At 44.7% G+C, this 16582-nt stretch overlaps 1 protein-coding gene across 2 annotated transcripts in view; it reads left to right on the forward strand.

Annotated features, from left to right (window-relative positions):
• TNK1 (tyrosine kinase non receptor 1) overlaps positions 1 to 14640 on the forward strand; it is a 28779-nt gene extending 14139 nt beyond the window's left edge. For both annotated transcript variants that reach the window (XM_042472344.1, XM_042472343.1), the window contains exons 7-14: positions 1836 to 1962; positions 4276 to 4422; positions 7145 to 7239; positions 8520 to 8723; positions 9932 to 10008; positions 10310 to 10680; positions 11417 to 11512; positions 13173 to 14640. In XM_042472344.1, coding sequence (XP_042328278.1) covers positions 1836 to 1962; positions 4276 to 4422; positions 7145 to 7239; positions 8520 to 8723; positions 9932 to 10008; positions 10310 to 10680; positions 11417 to 11512; positions 13173 to 13295 — 1240 coding nt within the window. In that variant the 3' untranslated portion in view covers positions 13296 to 14640. The remainder of the gene's footprint in view (positions 1 to 1835; positions 1963 to 4275; positions 4423 to 7144; positions 7240 to 8519; positions 8724 to 9931; positions 10009 to 10309; positions 10681 to 11416; positions 11513 to 13172) is intronic.
• The last annotated feature ends 1942 nt before the right edge of the window (positions 14641 to 16582 follow it).

A 16582-nucleotide genomic window follows, 5' to 3' on the forward strand; every position in this document is an offset into this window, starting at 1 on the left:
GAGAAAGCTCTTGAAATTCTTAATCAATTAATTAATTAATTTTGCATGCAAGGAAATATACATATGTTAAGGTTTACATGCCTAGTTTTCACCCATACGCACAAACACACTATCCGAGTAAAGGTAAAGTTTTGTACATCTGGTGAATTGGTCTCTATTCTGACATGTTTGCCATGTTCATGTTTGTTGCTGCTATTGTGTGTCTTCAAGTCGCTTCTAGTTTCTGGTGCCCCTAAGGAAATGCCATCATAGGGTTTTCTTGGCAAGATTTATTCAAAGGGGGTTTCCCTTTACTTCTCTCTGAGACCGAGAGTGCGACTTGCCCAGGGCCAACCAATGGGTTTCCGTTACTAAGCAGGGACTTGAACCCTGGTCTCCAGAGTCCTAGTCCAAAGTTTAAACCACTGCACCATGCTAGTTACAGTGGAGGTCTTACCCTCCAACATTTTGCATATGAAAATGTATGGCCAAGAGAGATCAGAGTGTGGTCAAGATGGGCAAAGTGATTAATGAGGAAGAATAGAAAAGGTAGGCTAGGCTGCTGCAGTTTGCTTTTGCCTGAGCCAACTGGGAAGGCCACGATCCTGGCCTCTCCTCTCCCCTTTACTGCATGAATTGAGTGCAAACTCTTTCTGCGCTTGGAGCTGAGGTTGCAGCAATTGACATAAGCTGAGAATTAAGAAAGAAAGAGGGACATTTTAAAAGCATCTTTAAAAACAGGAAGGTAGAGGATGAATAGGGACTGTCCCTACCAAATTAGGACAGTTGGAGGCTGTGCAATGTCTCCCTGACCATGTAAAGAGTGCCTTCTTCCAAAAACCATACATCTTTGAGATACGTATGGAGGGATGTTGGGTGTTTATGTGTGTACTTTACCTTCCTGTTTTGAGGTTTGTTACACAACACGTAAACTGAACATAATGTGATAAGTCTCCATTTCCTCCCACGACGCATGGCAGTTCTCATGTGGTCACCTTGGAAACAAATTTGGGATAAGCCTCCTGTGTATTCTAACAACATAAATAGACACGATCCTGCTGTATCGCTCAGGTTTAAGCTTTAACCCTGGAATCTCTTGCAAGTTTTGACCCGATGCTGCTGCGGAGGTGGGTTCCCACCATTCACTTGGTGGATGAGCAAAGGTTTTGAGGGGAGCCATTTTTCTTCTTCTCCTCTTCCTCCAGATGCTCAAATTTTGCACAACTGATTTTAATCTATTTGAGGATTAAATCCACAGAAGAAATCTTGCAGAGAGTCCCAATGGGGTTGGTTGGTTCTGGTTTTGTTTCCCCCGGAGTGCCTTATTCTAATTCATTTGCAGAAGAGCTGAGGTCTTGCAACAGGCTTTCCTTACATCAGCCAAGCTAAGCTCCAGAGGCAGAAGGGTACCAAGATGTTTTGTTCCCCAAAATATCTATTGCAAAGCCATGGCTGAATCTGGCATATCCCAAATCCCGAAGGCTGGTTGCATCATTTAAGAAAGCTGTATTTATTTAGTCAAAGACTTTCATGGTCTTCGGTGCCAAGCCGGGTTATTTCTCCAGTATGGATGCATCCTTCGACTGACATGGCTCCATGGTAAGAAATCTGGGGACTTGCAGTCCATTGTGGCAGAGAAGGCTAAATATCTCACAAAACAACACACCCCAGGATTCTATAACACTGAGCCATGACAGTTTAAAGTGGTATCAAACAGCATTATTTCTGCAGTGCAGATGCAACCTCAATCTTCTCTTCTCCAAGCTGAACAGTCCCTGCTCCTTAAACTCTGCAAAATATCCTTCTTGCTTCAGGATGGTGATTCTCATCTGCTCTTCATCTCCCTTGCCTCCCAGGTGTGCCCCAGAGAGCCTGCGCATGGGGGTCTTCACCAGTGCTTCCGATGTCTGGATGTTTGGCGTCACCCTCTGGGAGATGTTCTCCTACTGTGAAGAACCATGGATGGGATATTCAGGGCGACAGGTAAGACGGCCACACGCCATCCATGCCTCTGACCGTCAGTAGCCAGGGAATATGAATGAGAGCCATGCCATTGCATTTGTGTCCTAACTGTGGGCTTCCCACAGAGTGGTGTGGTGGTTGTCATCTTGAACTGGGACACAGGAGGTCTGGGTTCAAGTCTCCACTCAATCAAGAAACTCACTGACCTTCTTTAAGTCCCATCATCCTCACAGGTATGAATGGTGGGAATATGAGATAGAGTCTTCTCCGTCATTGCCCCTGAAACTTTGCAGGGAAACCATAATGGGTCCCACCTTGATGTCCATATCGGGAACCTCCATATTCAGAAGCAATGTATCTGTGAATGCTCAGATGCTGGTGAGGATTGGAGAGGCAGACAAGAATCAGAGAGATGCAGGGGAGGGCAACTTTGCCAAGACAGGGCTTATTTTTCCCTTCTGCTGGGCATGTACACCCCTCTGAAATATGATGTTTTCTATACCTCCCCATTGGAAATACTAAAAATTAACTTTAATTTATTAGTTTTTAAAAGGGAGACTATCAAAAGGCCCTTGCTGCACCCCACAGCAATACTCAAGACTTTGCTCCAGAAGAGGGGTGTGAAAAGTATGAGCTGTGGGTCTCAGCTCTCTGGCCAGAGAAGCTCAGTATCTACACAACTACAAATCCCAGAGTTCCATAGCACTGAGTCATGGCAGTTAAAGCAGTGCCAAACTGTAATATTTCTGCAATGCAGATGTAGGCTTGGCCAACCTGTGCCCCTGCCAAACATAACCAATCCATCATTTCTGAAGACTCAGAGCAATAATCCCTGAGAAACTCTGTCCTTCCTCACCAAAGCTTTTACCTAGCAATGCCTTGGCTGTTCTGCCCAACATGTTTCAGAGTGTTCTGACCTAGATGAGGTGGGTTCAAGTCTTGCTTGGCTGGGAAAAGGCACAATTGCCTTGGGCAAGACTCCATTTCCTTAACCTCTGCTCCACCCGATGCGTAAGGTATGCAAAGAGAGGAACAGTAGCACTGGGTCGCTATGCAGGGCTGTTGTAGAAGCGAACCAAGACCACACCAGGCTGAAGATTAGCATATATTTATTTTTATTTCTTATTGATTTAGATATTGCTTTATTATTGATTTGGATTTAAAGCTAATCTAACCTGTATTCTGGAAAGTTGCTGCCGCCAGTCAGTGCCCAGCTGAATGGACATTGACTGTGTCCATGTCAGCGTCCTATATTTCAGTTATTCCTGTTCTTGTTTTGTGTACTTTCAAGTCATTTCCAACTTATGGCGACCATAACAGGGTTTTCTTGGCAAGATTTGTCCCTTTGCCTTCCTCTGAGGCTGAGACAGTGTGACCTGCCCAAGGTGACCCAGTGGGTTTCCATTGCCCAGCAAGGACCGGTCACCAGAATCACAGTCCAGCACTCAAACCACTACGCCACACTGCCTGGTGCTTCACTTTTATTTGTATTGTAGGTCTGTACCTGTGTCTTTGTGTATGATGTGTGTGTATGTGTGTATCACAGTTTGGAACAGAAAGGAAGTACGGAAATGTTATTTGTTGTGGCTTCATCAGCAACTCTGCATCAAAATATTATGTAACGTGCAACACTATATTTTGATTCACAAAGGTGGAAAACCAGATATATTCCTCCTCCTACAGTTTAATAATTTTGTTAGTCACTGTCGCAAATATGTGGTTTAAGGTATTAATTGCATCCTTCTCAGAGCCAGAACAACTTGTCCGAAGGGCTGTGTGAGGTTTTAAAAGGTGTGTCTCCATGGGTCTGTGTTCCAGGGATATAAAGCATTCTTGGCAGTTTTATTTTTCACACAAAAAGTCTTGAAATTTGAACAATCATCCAAAAATACACAAAGTTTCTTATGATCTTCTCCCGCTGGGGCAAAGGCCTGGCTTGCTCTGTCCTTTTCAGCTGTTTAAAGATGGCTATCATGTCTCCTCTGCAGAATTAATCTAGTTTGACACTGATTTAACTGCCATGGCTAAATAGTATGGAATTCTGGAATTTGTGATTTTGTGCAGTGCCACAACCAACTACAAATCCCAGGGTTCCAAAGTATGGAACCATGGCAGTTAAAATGGTGTCAAGCTGCATTAATTTTGCAGTGTGGCAAAATTCTGAAGTCCTTATTTTTGCATGCAAGAAAAAAATGAAGTTGTACATGCTTAATTTTCACACACACACACACACACACACACATAGTGTGTGTGTTTTCCATGTTCATGCAGTGCCACTGAAATGGCCAAATACTGTGACTTGTTTCTACACACCTTTCCTTTCCTTCTTCCCAGATTATGCTGAAGATCGACAGAGAAGGGGGACGCCTGGACCGTCCGGACGATTGCCCCAAGGGCATCTATGCCCTGGCCTTGAAGTGTTGGGCCCACAATCCGGAGGAGAGGCCTCGATTCCGGGAGATTGTCAACCTCCTGCAAGAGGTGAGAAAAAAGAAAGAGAGAAAGAAAGAAAGAAAACGCTAGCATTCAGTGTTGCACAACCTGGTGCCCTAGCATTACAACTCCCATCATGGTGAGATGATGGGTTGTAGTCCAACTCATGAAGAGGGCCCACTAGGTTTTTGGAAGATTGGTTGGGAGATGAACTGACTGGAAACTGTCTTAGATTTTGTGCACCATATTCCTTGGACTTATGGCAACTGCTCTGCTCAGGTCTTGCAAACTCAGGTCTATAGTTTTCTTGATATAATCCTACAATGTGGCCTTCCACTTTTCATATTGTCTTCCAATTTACCTGCTCAGGTCTTGCAGACTCAGAGCTATGGCTTTGTCAGTGTAACCCTGTAATGTGGTCTTCCTCTTTTGCCTATTGCTTCCCATTTTACCTGCCCTTGGCTGCATCCGCACTGCAGAAATAATGCCTTTTGATTCCACTTTAACTGCCCTGGCTCAGTGCTATGGAATCCTGGGATTTGCAGTTTTGGGCAGCACCAGAGCTCTCTGGCACAGAAGGCGAAATAGCTCACAAAACTACAAGGCCCAGCATTCCATAGCATGGAGCCAGGGCAGTAAAAGCAGTGTCAGACTGCATCATTTCTGCAGTGCGGATGCAGCCCTTATCTTTTGCAAGTAAATCATGACATCTCATGATGTGTTCAAATTACAACAGTCTCAGTTTAGGAGTCTTGTGCTGCATCCACACTGGAGAAATAACCTGGTTTGGCACCGCTTTAACTGCCCTGGCTGAAGGCTATGGAATTCTGGGAGTTGGAGTATGTTGTGGGCTCAGCTCTGGACCCCACAACATACTCCAACTCCCAGAATTTCATAGCCTTGAGCCAGGGCAGTAAAGCGGGACCAAACTGGGTTATTTCTCCAGTGTGGATGCAACATTGCCTTCTAGGAAATCTGAGGATTGATATGTTTTCGGACCCATTTATTTGTCTCTTTTGCATTCCTGGTATCTGCAGAACTCGGCTTCGGCAACATATTTGAAGTGGGTTAGTTCTCCATCTTTCACAGCCGTACGTAAATACGAATCCCTGGGTGCAAAAAGCAAAAGAATTGGGGGAAAGCCCTGTTTCTCCTAAGTTTCCTTTTCCCCAAAAGTTCTCTCCCAGAAAAACTGGGTTATGGAATATTCTCTTTCAAAATGAAGAATAAAATACTTAAGACGAAGCGTTGCTATGTCTACTCCTCCTCCGTTATTCCTAATGTAAGGCTACGTCCAGTTATCTGACATCCGTGCCATTCCTGGCCTTGTTTCCTTTTCTCAGTCCTTTTAATGGGAATGAACTTTTTATGGGAATGAAGCTTCATGTCCGCTTTGCTCCATCGAGGATTGGAGAAGACAAAACATTTGTTTTGTTTTGTTTTGCTAGTGTTGAAGGTTTCTTCCATTTTCATTGCTTTTTCTTGCCAGCTTTTCATAAGTGGACAAACGCTAAGAGGGACCTTCTAGCTCCATTTACAATAATAAAAATGATATCAGTATTTTTTAAAGGACATTCAATTTGTAAATATATTATTGGGAGGTGGGATCCCTTTTAATGTATCAGACATGATGCTTTTATGCCAAGCCAAGTTTTACATAATGTGTGTTGTTACGTTACAAAGTTTTCAGAAAATGTCTCATATTTTTCTTGGGGGAAAAATACATTCAGCCTCAACATTTCTGGAAATTTGTACAACTCTTTGTAGCCGTGTATGAGCAATTTCCCATTTATGACGACCCTAAGGCAAACCCATCATGCAGGTTGTATTGGAAAGATTTGTTCAGGAGAGGCTTGCTAGTGTTTGCTTCCCTCTGAGGCTGAGAGAGAGTGACTTGCCCAAAGTCAACCTATACTTTTCCATGGCTGGGCAAAGATTCGAACCCTAGTCCTAGTCCAGCATTCAACCCCAGCGCTATGCTGGCTCTAAAAACATGAAAGACCCTCATATTTTTGGCACTATTCCTTTTAGGAATCTTTCCTCTTCTGTTGTTGTTGTTGTTGTTGTTGTTGTGTGCTTTAAAGTCTTTTCTGATTTATGCCCGCATTCCCTCTTACAAATAAATCGGTTTGTGATCCAAATCGATGGATCAGTTCAACATCAGAGCGTGGTTCCCACGACATTTGCCCCAATCGCATTTTCTTGCTGCAAAATAAACTAACCCACTTGTGGGTCACATTCACGCATGAATCAATTCAAAATGGACCCTCTCCAGCCGGCCAAAGGGCAAATTTAAATCGAGTCTGGGTCACACTTGCGTGGAATCGATTTATCCAAAAAGACGCTGAAAAAGTCAGCGTCAAAAAGACGCGGGTAAAACGGGTCTAGCCTAGCATGTGCCCCCCACCCCAATCTCTTCAGCTGTAAACCATGGTCATTTAAACCGGTTCAAACTGATTTGCAATCCAGTTTATAAGGTATTGGGAATGAGGACATGGTGACCCTAGAGACTCTATAATGGGTTTTTTCTCTGCAAAATTGCTTGAGAGGAGGTTTGCCATTGTCTTTCCCAGCGGCTGAGAGAGTGTGACTCACCCAAGGGCACCCAGTGGGTTCAGATGGCCAAATAGGGAATCGAACCCTAGTCTCCAGAGTCATGATCCACCACTCCAACCACTCTGCCCACAGCCAAACTGTCTTAAAACCTAGCCCTTCAGCCACCCTTCCTGGGCCTTTTGCACTAATCCATCTGCGTCTTCCTTCATCTCAGCTCCGTCCAAAGGAAGTGAAGGCCTCCCAGGAGCTGATGGAGCCAGGATGGCTGCGGCTGGAGGCAAACGACGCCATCACGGTTATCGAGGGCAGGTGAGTCTAGCTAAGCCTCTTTCAGAAGCCGGTTTCGGTTCACAGGGTTCTCTGTGGAAATAGCCTTTGGCGTCCATTGCTCTGACAGTCATAGCATGCATCTGCATTTAAGAATTAATGCCGTCTGACACATCTTAGGCTGCATCTACACTGTAGAATTAATGCAGTTTGACACCGCTTTAACGGCCGCATCTCCTCAAATCTTACGGTTTGTCATTTTGGGGAGATATCTAGCCATCTCTGGTGCCACCACAAACTACATATCCCAGTATTCCTATAGCACTGAGCCATGGCAGTTATTCTGTTGCTTCTAATTTAATATATATATTGATCGTCATTCTTCTTTGTAGAAAGTACGCCACTGGCAGCTCTTTATTTCATTTCATTTTAATTGATTGCATGCATAGCACTGTGGAAACCTACAGCACTTTATAGTAAATCTTAAGGCAGCCTAGGCTTCTCTACACGTTTTTTCCTGACCTTTTTCATTGGCTGCATCCCTACAGCAGAAATAATCCAGTTTAACATTGCTTTAAACTGATGTGGCTCAGTGCTATGGAATTCTGGGAATGGCAGTTTTGTAACACATGTAGCCTTCTTTGTCAGAGAGCTCTGGACCCTCAACAAATTACAGATCCCAGAATTCCACAGTACTAAGCCACAGCAATTAAAGTAGTGTCAAACAGGATTGTAATCCATTGTTGCTGTTTTAGTGTGCCTTGTGGCAAGCCTAAGGCGGTTTTCTTGGCAAGATTTGGGCTGCCTTTGCCTTTCCCTGTAGCTGAGACAGTGTGCCTTGCCCATACCATTTGACAGTTCACAAATCAACATGGCAACCCTGATTAGTCCGCTGCCTTCCCACTTTTGCAGCTGATTTTAAAATGTACCGGTTTCTCTCCCCACTTCCCCCTTTGTCCTCAGCTCATTTCCATTGCTCCAAACTGGATTCAAAGATCAAAAACAGTTTGCACTCCATTAGCCGGAATAGAGGAGAGGAAACGGATAGAGTCTTGCCCTTCCCAGTTGGTAAGGCAAAGGCCAACTGCTGCAGCCTCTCCTGGCTTTTCTGTCCTTCTTCAAACATAACTTTGGCTGATGTTACATTTGTCTTGTGAAACTTTGGAGGGCATGGTTTATTTTCTGAGGTCCCTCTGCCTTCTTTTATATTGTGATTCTGTCCAGGACTTTCTTTTAGCAGGACTGGGAATGGGAATATGGACCCAGGGCCACACATGGCCCCTAAAGCCTTTCTTGTCTCCTTTCTCTCCCTCCTCTTTCAGTCCTGATTCATCCACATGGCGAGGGCAGAACAAGCGGACCCTGAAAGTGGGCATCTTCCCATCATCCACAGTGGCAGCCGAGGAAACAGCGGCATCCGCTGGTGCCCCCCGGATCAGCCTCCCCATCCGGAGCTCCTTCGTTCACTTGGGCCACGGTGACACTGACCCCGAACGCGGATGGGGCGCTCCAGACCGACTGGAGGAGTATGCCATTTCTTTTGTGGGACTCAGGGGAGAATAGGGAATCTCCTTTCCCCATAGACTTTCCTTTTTTGGATTGCAGCTCCCAGAATCCCCCCCCAGCCAGCATGCTGTATTGATGGTATGCTACCCCTGGGTCCAGAGTGGGATACAAATATTTTGATGAAATAAATAAATCCAAGCATGCAATTAATTTTTTGTGTTGATATTATTTTATGTTACACTTGGGTATAGAGTGGCATACAAATAGTTTAATGAAATACAGTATGTAAATCCAACCATCCAGATAATCTTTCTTAGATGATATCTCCCAGAATCCCCCCAACCATGCTGACTGGGGGGGGGATTCTGGGAGATGTCATCCTATATATATATATATATATATATATCTGCATGCTTGGATTTACTTATTGCATTAAAACATTTGACTCGCACTCTGTACCCAAGGGTTTCATACAATAATATCAGTTTAGGACTATACACAATACGGTCAGCCCTCTGTATCCATAACTTTTTTTATCCAGTTTCAGGCAAGAGGCTTGAAATATTCAAAAAATATATACATTTCAAAAAGCAAACCTTGATTTCATCATTTTATATAGAAGACACCATTTTACTAGGTCTTTTCAATGTAATTGGACTTGAGCATCCATGAATTTTGGTATCCATGCGTGGTCCTGGAACCAAACCCCAGCGGATACCAAGAACCCACTGTACCTTTATAATACTAAACATATATTAAATCATTTATCCCTTAAAATCAGATGATTTAAAACCAGTGAAAAGCATTTAAAATAAAGCCGGCGACGACACATGTGCAAATAGGATAATATCAATTAGGCCTTGGGAAGTTTAATTGACAGGAGAGCCAAGGTGGGGCTGTGTCCAGGACTGGTGGACACACTGCCATGTAGAGGCCAGTGCTGGCACAGCACCTTGTCTCTGCAGCAAAAATGTTTGGGCTGCAGCAAAAATGACTAAGACAGTTCTACTTTTGACTCATAGAGTTATAAGAAAAAGTTGACGTTTTGCAAAAGAGGGGAAGTATCAGGTTATATTTTACCTCTGGCTGCAAGACTTTCAAAGGGTAAATCCTTGCTGGGGATGGGACAGAACCAAGAGCCAACGGCAACGAATTGATTGTTAATTCCTGTGCAATTTTGTTCATTTTCTTTTTTTGAAAAAATTAAGTGATGTGTCTTGTCCCCTAGGAAGAAGGCCAAACCGCGGTCAGGGAACGCCAGCCCCCAGAACCAAACCAAAGGCCAGCAGCTGTTACGGTTGGCGCGTGAGTAACTCTCCCATCGTTCTAGGAATTCAGAATCCTATCATTCAGAAACATAATTTAGGAATTAGTAATCCTAGGCCCCCTTCCTCCATCATCCCCTTCCAACACTTTACATATTCCAATCCAGTTTCTGTAATTTTGGACTACATCCCCCACCATCCCCAGCCAGAGGGTCGATAGGAGTTGTAGCCCCCATCCCTGGCTGCAGCATGCCCAGTTTTGAAGGTGAGGAAAGAAAACGGTTGCAGCCTGCTCTAACCCTTATTTATGCCTTTTTCTTTTTCTCCAATCCTACTTCCAGGCCTCTCCAAAAGTCTCGAATCCATTTCGGATTTCAGCATCCTGCGCACCAAACCCAAATTCCCGCCCTTCAAGGTAGACCGACCATGCGTCCCAGCCCAGCGGCGTTTCAGTGAACAGCCAGGTGCTTTTCCTCCAGCTCAGCCGCCTCCACAATCAGACCATCGGCCTCCCAGGCTGCCTCCCCGCGTCCCGAATCCAGCCCTCCCTGCCTGGGCTCTCCCCAAATCTGACTGTTCTCCAGGAGGTGCCAGGGAGAAAGAACCAGGGAGGTCTCAAAGGCCAGCAGTCAAAGGGGCATTGGCATTACCTTTGGCACCCTCCAGCGGGCAAAGACCGACCCTGAGCGACATCGAGAAGAAGGTCAAGGAGGTAAGGGCATGCATGGGGCAAAGGGAAATCTAGCTCATAAAAGCCGAGGGCTATTCATCTTGCTGTTAGGGAGGGTGCCCACAAATTGAATGCATTGGGGGGGGGGGGCATGCAAGCAGAGGGACCAGATGCCATATAACCGCAAAGGACAAGGCACTGCAAAATGTAGAAAAATGTGTGACATTGCAAAATAAAAGCTAAAAACACTCCTATAGATATAAATTCATGCTTCATCCTGCTCAAAATAGAGGACATTTTGGAATCCCTCCTGAACAAAAGGCTGAAATGTAGGGCATGTCCTGGAAAAGGAGGATGTCTGCTCACTGCACGGAGGGGGTGGCTGGACAGGGATAAAAAGCCTTTGTAAGAAGCAACTTCACACTCAGAGGTGTGCCTTTTTTGTCAATATTTATTTATTTGAGAGATGGGCCAGTTTTTGGCCCTATAAACCAGTGGGAAGCACTTGTGCATTGGGCACATTGGAAGTGACATTGGCTCACTTTTGGTCACCATATTGCCTAATTTTTAAAACCTAATGGGTAGAAGCTAAATAAATTTGTTGGTTTGTTTCTGCACATCTTTGAGGGCTGATTGTTCGGGAGAAAGGGTTACAATCATAGAATCATAGAATCAAAATTCTATTGCTAGTTTAATTCAATTTTTAGATTTTTGCATGAGATTAATTTTAAAGCGTTATCTGTTGTTGTTTTGGACGATGGTGTTTTTGCCCATCTAGGTGGAAGAGAGAGTCCATGGGGCGACAACAGAGGAATGCCGTGAAGCCTTGAGGCTGCATGGTTGGGATGTCCAGAAAGCTTCCCAAATGCTAAAGGTACAAGACCCCTACTTTTTTGGGGGGTGGGATGGCTCCGTCCCTGAATCCAGCTCAGTATAGGACCAAGCCACTTGCTCTGTCTTGCTGGGTTGTCCTGACTGCACACATACCTTCAGAGAAAACTGGGACACAGTTTTCCAAATATTGTCATTTGGGAGTGGCAATCCAAAAAAATAAAGTTATTAATGGCCAAACTTTGGCCAAAGTTATTAATGTTATTAACAAAGTTATTAATGCAGGCTAGGAGAGGCTGCAGGAGTTTGCCTTTGCCTGACCTTACAGAGAAAGGCGAGATTCTTCCCCCTTCTCCAATCCCTGCTGTGTTAAATGAATGCAAGCAACTTTTGCACTTTGAATTTAGTTTGCGGCAACTGAAGTAAGGTGAGGACAAAGAGAGAAAGTGGGAGGAGGAGAGAGAAGCCAGGACACTTTAAAGCAGCTGAAAAAGTGGGATGGCAGAGGATTAACTGAGAATGTCCTGGCCAAATGTGGTACTGTTGGAAGTGTGGCCACATCATACCATAAGCACCTTGTGGTGACTTTTCTGTCTCAGCTCATGCCTGAGGAACATTGCAGGGCAAAAAGGGTAGCCCAGGCCCTGCAAACGCAGCATGAAGGAGGATGCTAAGTCCCTCATGCCAATCCTTCTCAGGCTATCTGCTGTGGGGAATGGCAATTTTTCACCCCAAAGTGCCAGGGGCTGATACAGGTTGTGTCTCCCGTATCTGGAAATCCAAAATATTCCAAAACTGCCCATATGGGTGGCTGAGGTAGTGAGAACTTTGCTTTCTGCTGGTTCAAAACTATTTAGGATATTGTGTATAAAATTACCTTCTGGCTATGTGCATAAGATGTATTTGAAACATACATTAATTTCATGATGATGATTCTATTTACTTATATCCCGCCTTCGTTCCCATACAGGGATTCAAGGTGGTTAGATTTGGGATTTGTTTAGACCTGGGTCCCATCTCCAGAATAACTCATTATGTGTCGGCAAACATTCCAAAATCTGTAAAACTCTAAAGACCCAAACACTTCTGATCCCAAGCATTTTGGATAAGGGAGACTCAGCCTGTACCCTATTTGTCACCATTGTCTACAACAGTTTATTTAATTCCTGGAAACTTGCTGGAGACTGGCAGCTTGTGACACTGGTCCATGGACCATCATTGGAGGTGCTCTGCCCTTGGTCATCCAGAGCTTTGGAGTTTATCACACAAAGGAGTTTGGGAGTTTATCCCATGAATATCCCGGGAAAATAGTGTAATTACATGAAATGATTTCACATGACGTCGCACAAAACCCGCCATTAAAATGGTCACAAAGAACTATTAATGCACATCTTTTTCCTTTTGGGATTTCAGCGACAATCCTTTCCAGATATCACTTTATTTGTGCAATTGAGTGTGAATAATAATTTGTGCAATTACTCGCCACTTTTGCTTTATTTGTGGGATGCTCTAAATGAGCTTTAATCTCTCTTTAATGCTGAAATTAACCCCAGTCTGTTAAACTCCTTTGAAAAGTTGCTTTTTTTTCCTCTTCCTTTTTGGAACGTCAGGCTCCATAGAATCCCCTTCAGGGCCACGGGAGCTGGGGGATTCTGGGAGTTGGACATTCCAGAGTTTTCACCCCACCGTTCCCTTCTCCCCAGGTGGACCAGCTCTTCCACCTCAGCCCCTACTCGCGGGAAGAGTGCCGACGGATCCTGGAGAAGCACCGCTGGAACCTGGCCATGGCTTCCCGCTATGTCCTCAGCCGCGGCCTCCGAGCGTGATTGACGGGAAATGCGAGAGCGAACGAAGTGCTAACCATCCAGGACTTTCATCGTACTCCAGATGCCTGTCAAGACAAAAGGAGGGAGTCCCATTTCCCTCTTGCTCTGTGTCTATGGGGCCCAAGACATTGGAATAACATTGTGAGGGGGGATTGTATATGCGTGTCTCTGCAATACTGCAACACCCTTCAGCCAACAGTTCTCTGCTCTTTCTCTGGCGATCCAGGATTCCCAGAGCCTTGCTTTGGCCCAACATTCAATTCAGTCTATCCATTGGTCAGACTGCATTTGCCACAATCTGGCTGTGGGTGGGAGAAAGGAGCGAAGATTATTTGGGTGGGACATTCTCCCAAGATCCCTGGGAGTCTCCCAAGATTTCAGGGAGTGTGTGAATGCAGTCCCCACCTCCAGGCTTGCTAATACACTTATGCCTCTCCCTGTCTGCATCTCTTGCTAGTTCCTCCAACTCTTCTTGCAGAAAATGGGTGATTGAGGGATTCCTTGGGATTTCTCTAAGTTTAGTGCACCTTCTTGAAGGTTCAAGTCCTCTTGGAGGGGGGCAAGTACAACTGCAATCCTGTTACCTGGCATAGGGATTTTGGCAGTGCATGGTCAAATGATGGGCCAAACAGGAGAAAGGCAACCAAAGCCTCCTCTCTTCAGGAAAGGTGCCTTGATGCCTCCTACACTACTGTGGCTTTGAAACTGTGCACCAAAACAAGGCCATATCGGGCCGTTCTTGTTGTACTCCAACTTTTAGCAACTCTGTCCTAGGGTTTTCTTGGGCAGATTTCTTCAGAGGTTTGCCGTGGCTTTCCTCCAAGGCTGAGAGAGTGTGATGTGCTCAAGCTGGTTTTCTATGGCTGAGTAGGGATTCGAACCCAACACTCAGACATGACATAGACGTGCACATTCCATCCTCTGAGTCAGGACTACATCTTTGAAGCCATACATTACGTGACTGTACATTTCTTCATTGTTGGGTGCCTTCACATCCTAACCAACTTATGGGGACTCTAAGGTGAAACTATCAGGGTTTTCTGGGGCTGAGAGAGTGTGACTCACCTAAGTCAACCAGTGGGCTTCCATGGCCAAGTGGGAAATCGAACCCTGGTCCCCAGAGTCATAGTCCAGTGCTCAAATCACTAAACCACGCTGGCTGTTGTACATTTCGTTCCATAACCCCAAATCCAAGATATTAAAAAAGGATGTTTCCCAAGAAGTCATGTTCAACCGCTACCTCTGCACCCGAAAGCCTTAGATTGCACTTCTAGTTTTCCATGGGAAAAGGGATGTTTTTCTGTGGGAGCAGCCTCTCCTCTGAAAACTTTGCAGTCCAGAATGACACAGACCTCCTCTTCCTCTCTCAGAAGGAACTAGAGCCGTTTCTCATTACACAAAACATCCCTTTGGACTCTTTCCAACACTTTTGCACTTGTCCAAATGGGACTGTCAACATCCTGAGTTTCTTTTTTGTAAATACAATGTAAATGGGTGAATAAACATGCCATTCTGTAGAAGATGCCCGACTGCAGGTGTGCTCATTTTCTCTTTTTAAAAAGAACACAATTGATTCAGCCTTCTGTTCCCCTCTATTTTGTCTATGCCTGCAAATGCAAGATGAACAAGCGGAGGGTGTTTGTTGTGTGTGAATTCAGTAGGAATGGAAGGAATGTTTGTTTCTGTTGCCCAGCACTTGGAAACCCCCAGCAAAGAGGATCACAAAGCAGCACTGAGACACTTTGCCCTTTTGCGAAATCGCCTGGAAATTATGCTGAGCAGACAGACACACAGGTTTTCAGAGCAAAAATTATTATTATTATTATTATTATTATTTTGGCCCAGAACATATGCTTTGTCTGCAGGAAACCCATTTTTAAAGCCCCAACAGCACTATATTTTCAGAACAAAAAACCCCAACATATGCATTTCTGCAAAGACTAAATCTCTGGAAGATGTTGTAATGCATGAACACCTTCCCAAAACTGCACCAGAATCTTGCACTTCTCTGTTCTCCTTTCGCCAATAGGCAAAGAACCATTCAAGTCAAACAGGCATTTGATGAATCCCTCGTTGCAGGGAGTCTAATCTGTGGGAGAGGGATTGCTGTATTTTTTACTTTGCTGTGCCTTTAAATGATTTTACACTTTAGACATTAATGGCCTTTTAATATAGCTTTTTGAACTGTGTTTTGACTTTTTCATTAGGGTTTCAGCTTTGCTTAGCCTTGTTGTATGCCTGTTTGAAAACCGAGATAAGAAATCTAAAGATGGCTGTTTCTAGATCGAGGTGAAATAAAGGGATTCTCATTTTCTTATAGGGAGACATTTAAACTAGCTCACTTTGCTTTTAGCCAGAAGGTTGATGCCACGCAGAGCGGAGGCTGAGTCCTGGGGCCACAGTGACTGAGAATAAAGGAAGATGAGAAAATACACAGGCCTCCCAGCCAAAGTAAATACATGTGTCATTTACTACATAAATACATAAGCCTGCCTAGAGATGCTGCAAGAAATCAATGAAGCTTGGGGAACCGTAGCAAACTGTTGTTCTGTAAACTGAGCTGGTACACAGCCCTTTCCTCTGATCTGGCTCTGGGTCCACCAAAACTAGAGAATTTGCAACCAACTCCACATTGTAGAAATGTTGCAGTTTGATGCCTCATTAAGTGCTGTCACTTTAGCCTAAGAAATCCTGGGGTTTGTAGTTTGGACACACTTCTCTGCCAGAGTGCTGGTGCTTCATAGATCTACAAATCCCAGGATTCTGTAGGATGGAGCCATGGCAGTTGAGCCCTGGGGTCAAACTGGATTATTTCTGCAGTGTAGATGCACCCTTCCCCCCCCCCCCCCTATGGAAATGACCATGAAAACTGGAGACTTTGGGCCAGGCACTGCCCAAATTCCTACTGGCAATCCTACTTAGTTCCCATGGGAGAAAAATGGGACAGGGTATAAATAATCCCCCTCCATATTTGGTGGAAAGCTACAGATATGATTTTTCCTTACAAATCAGGGTGAGAAATCTGTTTTACTTACCTAGAACGGGGCCTTTAGCTTTTTTGGAGGGGGCAGAGGAGCAGTCTGAAGTCAAGAGACCAAGCAGACAACCGCACAGAATCCAAAGGCAAACAAGTCGGGGAGAACAATGGAACCATCCATAACTTTTTATTCTTTGGTTTTGCCCCAAAGAGGAACAGAAAACGCTCTGCAAAGGAGGGACATACAACCTTTGCAGCGTGTGAAGGCATCCCTCCTTCCACAGTCAGTTAAGCCTTAAGGTCCACCAAC

This window comes from Sceloporus undulatus, chromosome 6 (assembly GCF_019175285.1).
Source record: "Sceloporus undulatus isolate JIND9_A2432 ecotype Alabama chromosome 6, SceUnd_v1.1, whole genome shotgun sequence".
Lineage (NCBI taxonomy): Eukaryota > Metazoa > Chordata > Lepidosauria > Squamata > Phrynosomatidae > Sceloporus > Sceloporus undulatus.